This window comes from Ahaetulla prasina, chromosome 3 (assembly GCF_028640845.1).
Source record: "Ahaetulla prasina isolate Xishuangbanna chromosome 3, ASM2864084v1, whole genome shotgun sequence".
NCBI lineage: Eukaryota > Metazoa > Chordata > Lepidosauria > Squamata > Colubridae > Ahaetulla > Ahaetulla prasina.
Window position 1 is genome coordinate 60401760 of NC_080541.1, and position 14750 is coordinate 60416509.

At 36.3% G+C, this 14750-nt stretch overlaps 1 protein-coding gene across 1 annotated transcript in view; it reads right to left on the reverse strand.

Annotated features, from left to right (window-relative positions):
* Positions 1–362: 362 nt before the first annotated feature.
* LAMA1 (laminin subunit alpha 1) overlaps positions 363–14750 on the reverse strand; it is a 103801-nt gene continuing 89413 nt past the window's right edge. The window contains exons 53-63 of the mRNA XM_058177297.1: positions 14421–14591; positions 12340–12491; positions 11632–11817; positions 10405–10567; positions 8966–9078; positions 7056–7245; positions 6634–6792; positions 3972–4119; positions 3008–3141; positions 1761–1983; positions 363–1239 (exon numbers count right to left, since the gene is read on the reverse strand). Coding sequence (XP_058033280.1) covers positions 1085–1239; positions 1761–1983; positions 3008–3141; positions 3972–4119; positions 6634–6792; positions 7056–7245; positions 8966–9078; positions 10405–10567; positions 11632–11817; positions 12340–12491; positions 14421–14591 — 1794 coding nt within the window. The 3' untranslated portion in view covers positions 363–1084. The remainder of the gene's footprint in view (positions 1240–1760; positions 1984–3007; positions 3142–3971; positions 4120–6633; positions 6793–7055; positions 7246–8965; positions 9079–10404; positions 10568–11631; positions 11818–12339; positions 12492–14420; positions 14592–14750) is intronic.

Genomic DNA, 14750 nt, shown 5'->3' on the forward strand with positions numbered 1-14750 from the left:
ATTTCTAAAAATATGAATCCCTTTTTGCTTAAAGCATTCTCCAATTCTGCAACTCTGGAGAAACATAACATAAAGGCTCAAGCAGTAAAAAAGAACATGAAACAAGATGTCTGCATTTTGCCCCAAAATGAGAACAAAACTCAAGCTCCCCCCCCCCCCAATTTCGGAACATTTTGCAGTAGAAAATAAGCATTTAATAGCCCACAAAACGTATGTTCTGCATCCAGTCTTTAAACTTTCAAATTTCCTCTGAATCATTTTGTATGCAAATTACGACTATGAAAAAAAATGAATCTGGTATGTTTGATTTGGTTCAGGTTTCCTCCCCCACTTAAACCCAAAGTTAATTCCATTCATTTACTGCATCTATTTATGAGTTTTTAAAACATTCATATAAAAATCATAACATAGTTTGTTATGTCTACAATTTTGTTACATTTTGTAATTCTGGGCTGATAAAATTAGGAAAACTTGCCAACACTTTTATATAACTGATTCAATTTATACCACTCATTAATTTCTTCCCCAATGCTAAATATCAGTGGTAGCATCAATAAAGATTTCCTCAGTAGTTACCTGTGTTTTGCTAAATGTGTTAGAGAAAATGTGTCTGAGGTTAAAATTGTCTGAGGCAATTTTGAGCAGTAATTAGGGATAAAAGAAAGTTATGATCAAAATTTGCTTTCTACTAATTCATCTCTAAATGTATGCTGAATTACTTTTCATACTTAAAATCCACACACGACATGAAAGAATATGTTTGTTGAGTAGGGCCTTATCTTACTATGAATGGACCCATATACGCCAAAGTAATAAAGGTTAAATAATTAACAAAAGATTTATTGTAAATACTAATTTTAAAAAGCTTCCACCAACCATAAAAAACAGATTCAGCAAATGTAGTTATTTTTTTTTTATTTTTAAAAATGTGTAGATATTCTAGCTAAAAACATATTTTTCTTGAGCTGAAAAGTAAGAGGGGAAATCGCTTAAATCAGTATTATCATTAAAAGCATTTTTTTATTCATTAAGAGTTGATAGACAAAGCCTCTTAAAACGGAACATTTTTCCTCCCATTTAGTAGTCAGGCTGCAGGGCAGGAATGTGGAAAAACTCCACGCAGGTCAAAGGCTTCACTGAAGTCTAAGAAATCTGCTTGCTGGGCTTTAATCAGCATAAAGTTTCTCAAACACCCTTGGAAGGAATTCTTAGTGGTCAAGCAATTTTGTTTTATGTCAGCTGAAAACAAATGAAAGAACACAGGAGACATGTTTACTGTGTGGATGAGATTGAATGTACATCTTGAAAGCAATAATTGAAAATAAATTGTCAAGTTAGAGCATGCAGTAATTCCTTCAATCAATCTAATTTGCATATGGCAGCTTCATGCAATAAAGGGGGAACCCTGTTGATCATAAAATGAATGAATGAAAATTTTGGTCTGTAACCGTAACAGCAATTATATTATTATTATTAAATCAATGAATAAATAGTTCTTAAGGGCTAGATGGATGTCTGAACCCAGGATTGTGTTCTGACAGATTCTCTGGGAGACTGAGGTATAAAGCTATAAGAAAAGGGACAAAACCGCAACCAGAACACTTAGGTAAATGGACACTGGTGTTTTAATAGTCTTCATGTTTCAGAGAATTAATTTTATGTGGCTTATTATTTTTACATTAGTTACTTGGAAAAATATACAACAAGTCAAGATTAAATCAAGATTATTTTCTGCTTTGATTTGAATGTGAATTACATACCAGGATACCCTCCAACATAAATTGGGTTATTTGTATCTGCAGAGGTTGAATGAACATGTGGATTATCAGTCTGAACCACATTTCCATCGACTGTTAGAGCAATATGATGCTTGTTTTTCTTAGCCTCCACTTTATGCCACTGTCCATCACACAGATTAGACATTCCTTTTGGTTCATAGGAAGCTGTTATTCTGCCAGCTCCATTATTGACATTGAATAAAATCTACAAAAACAAAATAAATCACAATTGAACAGCCAAATGGCGTAAGCATAGAATGTGGTTCTTTTAATCCAATACATTTTCAGAACTGCTGTGAGAGTGGGTAATTATTAAATCAATGTTCATTTAATATAACTTTCTGAGCTTTGCATTTTGCCAAGAAACAACTAATTCAATGTACTTATTTCTATTTCAATTTTGAAAGATTTGGTTTACATTACAGTCATTTCTCCTCCACCACCTCTTCCTTGATAACTTATGATAGGTACATTTCTAAGTACAATGGTAAAGTACAGACAAGGTTTAAGAGACATATACTGACTATGTATCTTCCCTGAAAACTTTAATGTTAGATTCTGCTGTCCACCAATTATAGTTTGGACCAACTTTCATAATAAAGGGATTCTGAAAAGAGGGAAATGTGGAGGCTCCCTTTGATATTATAGGGAACAGTGATATCTTGATGTATGTAGGCAGGATTATTTTTGGAGTATCGTACATGCAAAAATAAAATCAAAGTCTTTTTCAAACAACTATTCTTAATGTTGGTTTCAGAGCATTTTGGTCCCGTCCCCTTGTATTTCTTTTCTTTTAACCACTGAACTTTTCACTCAAGCCAAAATAATAAATATATTTGTAAAATCATAGACATTTGTCTTTAAATTGGTTTTTTTAACATTTCATCTATTTTATAATTTTATTTCAGAGCTCTCTCACATCACCAATTGAACTGTTTCTTCTAGTATAACATTTCTGCTTTCCTATGTATAATATCTATAAATAGCAAATTGTAATTGTCTTAATAATGTAAAGCTAGTTTTCAGAATACAAAATTCTGTTGCTGTAGGATAACCAGATACATTTCACAGAGATCATGAAAACATTAATTCCAGAATCACTATCCTATATTAATAATTACCACAGCTTTGCATGTGCTTTTCTTATATATATTCAGATCCATCAGTTTAGGTACCACTTAAGATTTATTAGGATAAATATATTGCAGTATATCCATTTCAGAACCTACCTTTCCATTTACAATCTCCAGCCCAATGGCATCTATTTTAGCACTACTGATTCCAAGAAGAACTCCATTCACAACATTCGTACGGAATTCAAATGTAATGTTAACTTCAGATCTGACTTTATAGCCTTCCTTAACTACAAAAGAGAGAATGAAATTTATGAAGTTAGAGAATTGTTGTCTATAACTGACATTATTAGTAGATCCAAAGAATTTTGAGAAAAGGTTTAGAATAAAATAATATATTATATTGCAGGTCCAATCCATATTAATTAAAGACGTCCATATTGCATGGTGTCCATATGTTGCATGGAAACCATAAATCTAATCTTGGTTTGTGCTCCAAAGACAATGCTTGCCTTTTCCTGCACAAATAGTTCTGCTGGGAAAGGATCCTGACCAAATCAACAGACCAATCAAATGACCATTTGACCAAAACAACAATAAAGACATAAGGGATAAATATAATGAAAAATAAAATTAGCAAAACCACTAAAAATAAGAGCTTCTTGAACCATCTGCAAAAAATTACATTAGCCATAGCCATCAATTTCAAAACTAAAGCTCTTTCTAAATGACACTTCAGTTAGCAGTTTACAGAAAGTGATAGGCCTCCATTTTAAATAATTTCCTACTTATCTCTTATACATGAAAGTTACTGTAAAAACACAGCTATCTAGGTGGGAATGTATGCTCACTTTAAGTCTCTCCTTGAACTAGACAAATGGGTTGGCTTTATTGGAAACAGAAGGTGTCTGCAATACAGAGATTTCCTTGTTCTTCAATGAAGCAGTTCTATTTCTGAGTAAGGGAAATTATTATAGGATTCTTACCCACTATCAGCAGCTACAATAACTCAGTATTGGAAATAAAAGAGCAAGAGGAAAACATTTAATGTTATTGGATATTTTCTATATTTCATTTTACACATATTTGGGGGGGGGGGATAAAATAATACTTTACTTACCAATAGCAGCAAAACCACTTCCATCAAAGTAAGTTCCTTTCTGGATTTCATCATAGCATTTATTCACAGCAAAAATTGAGACCGGACTATCTAATTGCTTGCTATTAATAGTTACTTCACTAATGCATGCAGGAATGCTGTGAGTAATCTGCAAAGACAATTGTTAATGTAGTTACTCCTGTAGAACAGTGTTTCTGAATCTTAGCAACCTCAAGGCTTGTATACTTCAACTCCTAGAATTCCCCAGCCAGCATACTTGTCTTAAAGTTTCCAAAATTAAGAACCATTGCTATAGAAAATCTGTATAATGCAGACATCTGTTATTACCCACAAAGATATATCATTCAGAGCCTTGCTACTTTATAATTAGTAATCATTGAGAGATTCAGATATCTATTAGAGGAAGTCACTCAAACTTTGTGGTAAATTTACGGATCATTTTATATAGCTTTTTGTTTTCACATAGGTCCCATTGCAGCTTTGTGGCCCAGCTGGGGAGAGGGGAAGAGAGGGAAACTGGGCTGTGCAAGCGGCAAGCCAGCGCATGTGCATGCAGCTCAAATTGTGCGATTGCCTGCCGACCCACTGCTTGCGCAAGCTGAGCTGCATCTGTGCACGCACTTCTGCCAGCCACTCATGTGGCCCAATTCTGAATAGGCCATGGGCCACAGCCCAGAGACGGGACCCCTGAGGTAGGGATCAAAGGATTAAAATCTATCCCTTATACAAAGGTCCAGGGCAGACTGGATATTTCCTTATATTCTTTTTTGCTTATCTTTATGCTGCTTTAGGGATGCGGTGGCTCAGTGGCTAAGACGCTGAGCTTGTCAATCGAAAGGTCGGCAGTTCAGCAGTTCAAATCCCTAGTGCCATGTAATGGGGTGAGCTTGTCCCAGCTTCTGCTAACCTAGCTGTTTGGAAGCATATAAAAAATGCACGTAGAAAAATACGTGGGAAGGTAACAGCATTCCATGCGCCTTTGGTGTTTAGTCATGCTGGCCTACATGACCACAGAGACGTCTTCGGACAGTGCTGGCTTAAGGGGACCTTTATCTTATACTGCTATCGATTAAAAATAACTTCACAGGAATATTTTAAAAAAAAAACAAGGAACAGAATGGGAAATCTTAGATTTGGGGCCGGGTTAAGAGAGCTGAACTATAACAAATACAGCAGGTACATTTTTGCATTTTATGATGGAAATAAGATAGGATACAGAAAATCTATGATTAGGGGTCATCCACCCAGCCATTTTTCTATGCCTTCCACCTGACCTTGCTCTGTCAGTCTGATTCTTGCTGTCATCTATCTGGAACTCATTGTGGGGAAAACAGATGTAGTCCAAACAAAAATGCTTTTTTCTGTCGTAAATCTGAATATCTACTTGGAAGAAGGAGAGGATTTAGGACAGAAAAACAGCACAGCAGCAAAAGGTTAATTCTGCTCTTTTCCACTACCGCTGTGGAGATCAAAATCTGACTTACAAGAGTTGTTTTATTTTGAAAAAATGTTGGGAAATCCATCTGTTTTCCAGCTTAAAATAGTTTCTTTCCGTAGAGTGCAATTTAATACTGCTATTGTTATGGCTATGACCATGAGCCTGCTTATTATGGTTACTGGAGGAGTTGAACATGCTGTTTCAAATACAGACATGTCTTATATCTTTTAACAAATTTAGTAAAAAAAACCTAGTCTTGTAATTTGAAGTAAAATGCAAACAGAGGAACTGAACATTTCAGATCAAATGTGGATAAGCAAGTATAAAATACCAAAATAGCATGTAAGAAAATGAACCTATTATCAGCATTACCCTCAGTCAATTCAAATATACCCCCACCCCCCTGACCCCTTTGATGGTCACATGGTCCCACGTTCTCCCAGTTCATTCGAATATCTTCTCGCCACTCTTCCTGCAGATGTGAACACCATCCGACCTTGACCGCCTGAAGAATGTTACCATACCCCTCAGCCCCCCTTCTTCCCCTCAGGGGGAAAAATGTGGCAGTGTCTGGAAACCTAAAGTCTAGTATGGTTTCCAGGCCTGACATCAAATATATTACAGAGGAAATTCATTTCTTAAATCACTCTATGTTATCACTTGACAGCTCATGGTAAACAAAAATTCCTATCCTTCCTATGAAACTTCCACACAACTAATAGCAGCCACTATTTACATTTCACAACTCTTCCAATTGATTTTTAACTGGCACAATTGCCCTCAATTCTAGCTATTGAGACTCCTCTGAATAGTTCAGAACTCACTCCTATCCTCCCAACTTGGCTAATGGCAGAGGGAAAAGAATCGGGAGGCTAGCAATCTTCTGCCCCTTCTCTCCAGTGCCTTCCTGTGTTTGCAAAAGGGAGTATATAGGGAAATCCCTTGGATTGAGCATGACAATTTTAAGGAGGGAAAGAAAAAGAGCCTAAATATGGCACAAGTCCTATCAATGGAAATAACCAGTTGCCCACCAGAGGAGATGCAAAATTATCTTCACAAGAGCTGATGTGAGCTCTTCTATATACAAAACACAGCACCCTACAAAAACTTCACATCCTGATGGAGTCACAGCACTTCCTCGGATCAGAACATTGATATAGAATATAGTATGATATGTTTGCATACCTGGCACACAAAGGATCAATAAGAAAGTAAAGTCCTTACATTTCTAACGTTCTTTGTGAGGTAACCTAAGGGTAGACCCCCCAAGTACAATTTCCCATCCACATCCAAGGTGTTTCCGTCACCTGAAACATTGACAGCATCAGTTGCCTGCCCATCAACTATGATTACACCTTTCCTCTTAGCATAATCTGTTTGCACCTGTAAGGTAAGATACATTATTTGTGAGCAGTTATTCATAGTTAAGAAACATGCAAGTAAGAATAGTATTCCATGTATTTATCTTCGACCAACAGAAATTTTTATTATTGTTTCACAATTGTTTAGGGTTATAAATACATCAACCAAATATGTCAAATGCAAAAACTATTGTGTACCTAATACAAATTTTCCTCTTTAGGCGTTAAATGTACCAAAACATTTATGTATCTGGGCAGTTGAATATAAGAATTTAAGAAATGTACCGTATGCCATTTTCCATCACTGATCATTGCTCCATGATAAACTATTGATTGTCCTTTTCCAAGATCAAATGAAAAACGAAGCTTTCCTTCTCGTAGTTGAAGGGCTGCATAATCAACTTGCTTCTGATGAGTTGTGTAGTATATTAGACCACTAGAAGCAAGGGTCCTGACTCTTAATTGGACAGAAAACCTACAAAATAAGATATGGAACTGATAAAAGTTTGGACATTTCAATGCATCCTGTGAAGACCATTGAAAATATTGTCTTCTAGTTTGATATTATGGAGAGACAACTGAAGGAAAGCAGGGCTCTGCCTTCCAATGACTGATTTTTTGTATGCCAGAGGCTTCTAAGGGCCTACACAGGCAAAAATAAAAGTGGAAATCCCAGCCTGATGGCAGTTGGCATGGTAGATCCAGTAAAAACCCTCTAACTGACAAAAGAAAGGGTTCAGCTTTCTTTTAAAGACAGAAAATAATGTTAAGTTCAATAAATATTCTAGGCTGAATTGTTGTAAGCTACCCAGAGTTGTTGAGAGTCAGGTGGCATGCAAGATTAATAAATTGTTGTTGTCATTCAAGCATGTTGAGGAACCGTGGTGGTGCAGTGGTTAGAATGCAGTACTGCAGGCTAATTCATCTCACTGCCAGCAGTTCGATCTTCACCAGCTCAAGGTTGACTCAGCCTTCCATCATTCCTTCCGAGGTCGGTAAAATGAGGTCTCAAATTGTTGGGAACAATATGCTGACTCCGTAAAACGCTTAGAGAGGGATGGAAAGCACTATGAAGTGCTACATAAATCTAAGTGCTACTGCTATTGCTATGTTCAGAGAGAGATATTCACAAGGAAGCAAGATAAACCAACTGATGAAAGCTGTGATGTGTTGTTGCCTGTCACTTTATTGTGTGGCTTATTACACTACAAGCAAATATGAAAAGGGCAGAGTTTATGGAATAATGATTCAAGACCACTTTCACTATCTTAATGAAATAGATCCTGCAAGGATCTTTGGTTCAAATATTCTGTGATCCTTCTTCCTCCGACTCTAAATAATATCATCCATACTATTCTGGAAGCTTAGCAGATCTCCTGGAGTGGCATCGCAGAAAATACTGGCAATTCTCCACTGGTTTCTAGTTCACTCTAATGGAAATTCCCTTAACATTAACTGGAATAGTCATAAATGAAACATACTTTCATTTTCTGAGTGTTGCAGGATAGTATAGTAGGTGAATAATTATTGTAGAATAATACAGAAAATCTAGGAAGCTATTATCCATGAAGAAATCCATTGGAAAGAAAATAGAATAGACAGAAACTAAGGAAAAGGAGTTATAGTAAACGGCACAATATTTCAATCTGCATTTAAAATTTTGTCTATTGTAATGGGAAATAACTTCTTAAAAAAAGCTATGAGAAAGATAAGTGAACTGTTTTGGCTGTTTTTAAATGAAGTGTTTAATGCTAGTTTTATCTAGTTTATATAGCATCTACTCTACATATGACTGACAAGGAACAATCTCCGTTATTTTCAGGGTCTGCACAACCCCCTATCTTTAATATTCAGAAAACTATCCTACTACTGTATATGGATGTAGAAGCAGGAAAAGCATTTTAAAAAATTAATGAAAAATAGGTATTTGTTATGTGGCTATAGATAACTATACAGGAACGAATGGAATTTAATAGTGCCACATATTCTCTAAATCAGGGGTCTCCAACCGTGGCAACTTTAAGACTTGTGGACTTCAACTCTGGAAGTTGAAATCCACAAGTCTTAAAGTTGCCACGGTTGGAGACCCCTGCTCTAAATTGTTATCCCTTAACTTCATGTTTTCTAGCTGCACATTGGAATAATATTCTATCTCACATGTAGCAATTCTGTACAATAATTTAAGATATACCTACTTTTTTCTTACTGTAGACTGATTGAAAAGTAGCATTAAATGACTGTTTCTGGTAACGCCAAACTGATGGGCATTGGAAATGTACTTCACCTCTCCGCTTTCTGCACACTGTTTCTGTAAACAGAATAACTGAGGTAAATGAACTAATTCTCCATCCAATACTCATTGTCTTGTTTTATTAAATATTGATGACACCCCAAACTATATACAATTTTCATGTTCAAATTATCAGAATCCAAGAAAACACAAGCCTGATTTTTATCTGCTCAGGAAACTGTGGTAGCTTTAATTTTTTTTAAAGAAAAGGGGGTATTTTCATGTTTTTCCTGTGAGATGGGTTGAACTCACAGACAGATAAAAGGACAGACCCTAAGTCAGCCAGTCAGCTTTCATACCTAAAGCACAACTAGAACATATAGTCTCCTGGTATATAGCCTGGTGTCTTAACCACTACACCAAAATAGTTCTCTTGCTTCCTTCAATTCCAGTAATAAGCCATGCTAATTGGAAATCAGGAAATCATGCTCCAATGTTTTTGTAAGATACTAGGTTAGAGAGCAGCACTGTGGTACTTCCTCATTTTGATGATCAAAAGAACTGAATTTGTGAAATATCCTCATTTTTGAAAGTAAAACTAGACCTACATTCAAGACAATCTGCAGCAGAACTGAGTACAGCTTCCATCATTTTTACATCTATGATTACAATGACACATAATTGAAATTATACATATCTAAATTTATATAAAATGACACTTATTGATTCAGTTGCAAAAACACACACTAATATCCAGAAATCAGTTATGACTAAAAACCAAATAAAAAATAAAATAAAATTGATTTTATTTATGTGTATATTTAATGAAAAGTAAATGAGTTAATTAAATATGGTTAATAGGATTACTTTCCCATGTATTTAATAAATTGCCCTGTGAGAGAGCAGGCTGCCCAGAAAATTGCCAGCACCTGTACTGTTTTCTTTCCTTCTCTTTAAGCTCTCTCACACCAGTAGCAGTATAAAAGGTTTATTGTGAAACATTGGGGGGGGGTGAGATATGTGTGTTGTTTGTAATGAAGTAAAGTAACCTAAAGTAGCAGAAAGCAGAGAGAAAACTATTTTTCCCTCTAGCACTACTCACACGGAGCATGAGCAATAGTGGAGAAGAATGAGTATGGAGACTAGTGAGTAATAGTTTGTGAGTACTATGTGTGCTTGTGTGTGTTGTCTAGATACTTGTGTTGTTGTTAACTCTTTTGTGTCTTGAACCCACCAAATTGGGACATAATTAAAAGAACCCATAACAAAGTGGTGGCTTTATGATTTACCTATGGCAAAGAGGTGAATTATGAAATTGAAATTGGAAAACAGGAAAAAAAATCCTTCCCAGCTTAATTTTGCTTAATTATGATCATAAGCACAGATATAACCATCATAACGTACTTCCTTAGTCTGTGAAATAGACTTTAGAGAACTTGGCAGCATCTGCGTTTCAGATCGGATTTCAAAGTCTACTGGTTGAATAGCAGGCTTAGATTTCTCTGAAAGAAAGCAGCTGTCCATATCAACACCTTCATACCTTACTGCAGTGGTGAAATCCAGAAATCTGTATTTTTTTTTAAAAGAACGGAAGGAAAGAAGAAACAAATTGCAAGAAACATGAATTATTTTTCAGGCATAAGCTGAAAACTAAGAACACAAAAATATTTATCAAGTGCCAACTATCTTTCTCACATATCTTTGACGTGAAATTCTAAAGATTATTATGTTTACTCTAATCCAACTGGCTGGTCACAATTCCATGATTTCCATGTTATATATCTATAGATCTTACTTGCTATCATGTTTCATATAAGTGACATCTTCTATTGCAGTCAAGTTACAGAATAGTCTCAATGTCTGTCGACCAAAAATTATTCAGCTAAGCCTAACATATCCTATCCCACTGAACAACTAATACAATCAGATATATTTGGTGTGAATATAAGTTCTATATATGGACAAAGGAGAACAATTTAAAACCAAATCTGTCCATTGATAAAGCAAAAGACATGGAAATCAGACCTTCTGCCTAAAAGAAGGGACCAGCCAGCCAATTGCATTTTAGACAGGAAAAAGTGAAACAAGAATTCAAACATTGTTTCACTATAAAAAGACTGGCACTTGATACTCAGCAATATTTGGAATATTTTAATAATGGGTTCTTGGCTTTTCTACATAAAACACTGCATCAGAGTTTCTGGATTCTTTCATGCCTGTTAAGTGGTTTTAGTTTAAGCTTCTCTGACATTTGGCAGAGAAAATATTGATTAAAAAAATGCAGAACTATCATATCATGGTAAAAACAGTAAATGATACCCTCCAATAAAGGAATCCTTCTGGAGATAGTATAGTAAAACCAAAGTAAAGGTTATTTTAAAAAAATAATGTAACTTTTTGTCCATTAGTTAATTAAATAACTTATATAAATATATATATTCTTTAGAACTAAAGAAGCTTCTTGGATGAGAAGCGAAGAATTCTCATAGAAAAAACCCAAGAAAATTCCATTGCCTTTTGGAAAAAGCATCTTTGGGACAACAGGATGACTGAGAATCTCCATAGACATTTTTACTACAGTATAAGGTTAAATAAAAAATTTCCCATGCATGGAAACTAATTTTAACTTACTCTGTGTTAAATATCACATTCGCTATACAGCCATAGAAAGAATCCATCATCATTAATCCTGAAATGCTTTCTCCATCAGAAATTCCACCAATGAAGAGCTTTGATATATTAATTGGTCTGCTTTCTGCCATGAGTCCGAGTCTAATTTCTTCAGGTTTACTTTCATCCACTTGTACACTTATTATTCTGGGCAGCAAAAGAAGCAGGGAGAAAACAGAGAGAAATAAAAGTCAGAAACAATTTTTTCAAGAGAATGATTTTAAGGAAGAGAAATCAAGTAAATTTGACAATCTACCCTGAATAACTAGAGCATAAATTTGGTTCTCTGACATGTGTTGGAGACTTGCTACTGTGAGAAATCAGACTTTCTAATGACTTTCTAATTAATTTCTCTTGTAGGCTTTTTTTTAGATACATAAGACCCGAAGGCTTCTTAGTGTAGACATCTTAAAGTTAATTATGTATTTCTATGTTCTACAAATATTTGGTAACATTCCCTTTGGAAGTCAAAGCATCTACAAATTATAAAGGGAATAATCACACACATTTTAATCAGTAGCTGGACACAAAATATAATTAACACAGGAAACTGAACTACCCTGAACAACAGGAAAATGTAATTGTGATTATTTTTCTGAAATAATATTAGTTCCTTAGACAACATAGTAGATAGCATAAGTGGTAATAAATTAATACTTCAGCTTGTACCTCTTATTCCTAGTGAGGATAACAGAATGTTCTTTCCCATCATTGTAAGTTCCATTAGTAGACTTGACCAGGACCCTTTTTGCACTTGCTCGGTCGCCAGCAAGGACCTGCACAGCCAAGTGACCATTCACTAGCATGATGGAGAAAAAGGGCTACAAGGAATAGGAAAAACAAACAAACCAAGTTCTGTTATTGCTAGGCATGTTAAAATGTGGAAAGTGGGGAGAGGGGAAGGACATCTCTCTTTCTTCCTCTGTCTGCCTTGGAATTTTATTTTATTTTATTTTATTTTTTGGAGAATGGGTTTGACACAAAATTGTACAGGTAGGCCTCAACTTATAACAGACATTTGAACTAGAATTTGCTAAGCGATATGGTGATAAATTGCTTAGTAACTGCAATCCTTGTATTTCCAAGTTGCCATTGTTATCCAAATCCCATTGTCATTTGGCAAAGAAACTTCCTGCCAGTTCCCACAACAAAGTAGAAGACAGAATGCAACAAGGGTCAGGAAAATGTGGCAAGGATCAGGGAGGTTATACAAGGTTGTAGGTCGGGGAGGATTTTATTTTATTAGGGAATTTATATTGCCACTTATTCATACATGGCGACTTACAGAATATAAAACCTCATACAAAAACAATAAAATTAATAAAAGATGTCATATAATAAATTAATATAATAAAATCACCCCCACCCCCTGCCCCAGCAACAGCACCTCCCATGAGTCATTTAATGTGCTCCATCCTGCTCTGGCTTCCCCAGGCCCGCTGGCAGAACCAGGTATTCAGTGCCTTCTGGAAGAGTGCTGGAGTGGGGACCATTCTAATTTCTGGGGAGATGATGTTTCAGAGAGAGGGGCCACCATGGAAAAGGCGCTTCTTCTGGGTCCCACAGGTGTATCTCCCTAGGGAATCGGAGCCGCAACATTCCCTGCCTCCCCACACTGATGGGTTGGGTAGATATGACCGGCAAGAGATGGTCCATCAGATAACCTAGTCCCAAGCCAGGAAGGGCTTTAAAGGTGACAACAGCATCTATAATTGCACCAGGAAGCAAATCAGCAGCCAATGCAGCTCCCACAGGAGAGGTGATACATGTGCACAATGAGGTCTGCACAAAACCATGCTGGCTGCTGCATTTTGCTCCAACTGAAGCTTCTGGATGTCCTTCAAGGGAAGCCCCATGTAGAGCACATTGTGATAGTCAAGATGGGAAGTAATTCTCCCTAAGCCAATGAACCCCAAACCCAGAGCCACTCGGGTATAGGTCAGAGGGGGTGTAAAAGGTCAGGGAAGATATGCAAGCAGCACAAGGAGAGTGTACAAAGATATGGTGGGAAATGAGAAAGTTGTGCAGGGATGCACAAGTGAGTGACGCAATATAACACAGAGGGACTCATGGAGGAAGCATAGGTGCAAGAGACTTACACCAGCAATTTGTGACCTTCCCTGCTAGCTTCCCAATTGGACTTTCTAGAAGTTGGCAGGGAAGGTTGCAAATGGCTTACACATGATTGCAGGGTGCTGCAACCAGTTAGTAGAGACCGTTCTAACTTCAAAAGGTCACTGAACAAATGGCTGTAGGGCAAGGACTATCTGCTTGCCATAGTGATATGCACTCTTCTACTCAATCCATTTTTAACATAAAAGGGAAAGTTCTCTTCATTGTCTCAAAATGTTTTCAAACTTTACATGTTTATTGTGCTGACCAACCCAATTTTATTTGCAGAATTCAAACATAAATAATCATGTATGTGAGCATCTTTATTTCTATTATGCCACCTTAACCTTTAATCTAACAGCTGATGATAAACATCTGTATCTCTTCTGAATTGAACTCAAGGTCCAGTGACTTCACAGCCTTGTAATTTCTTGGCAATAATGCAGAACTGGCTTGCCACTGCCTTCTTCTCGGATGGTCTGTGATTTTTTTCCCAATCTAGACAGCAGCCCTGGCATTTTTGGTGGTCTCCAGCCCAAGTATTACCTCAATCACACCCTGCTTCGCTTTCAGAGATTAGTCAAGATCCATTCCAGAAATAACTAAAAGCATAAAATTAAAGGTGACTGGGTACTCACAAGATGGACTTGCCTGCGTCTTCGTTTTGCTTCACCTTTGCTAAGCCCCACAAGAATGATTCCACTGGAGTTCTTTGTAGCAAAAGTAGCCATAAGTTCAGATTTCACCAAAAGGGGTTTGGGTGGCAACTCAATGTAACCATTATGTAAGATATTAGCACTCCGTATAGGCTAGATTGCAAAAGGAAAGGAACAATCAGTTAATACATCACTCTAAATCAAAAAAATAAAAACACAGCTTTTGATTATTTAACACTCAACATGAGTGTTTTAAAGTCATCATTTATTATCAATTCATTTCTCAGTAGTAAACAGCTTAAATCTAGTGAA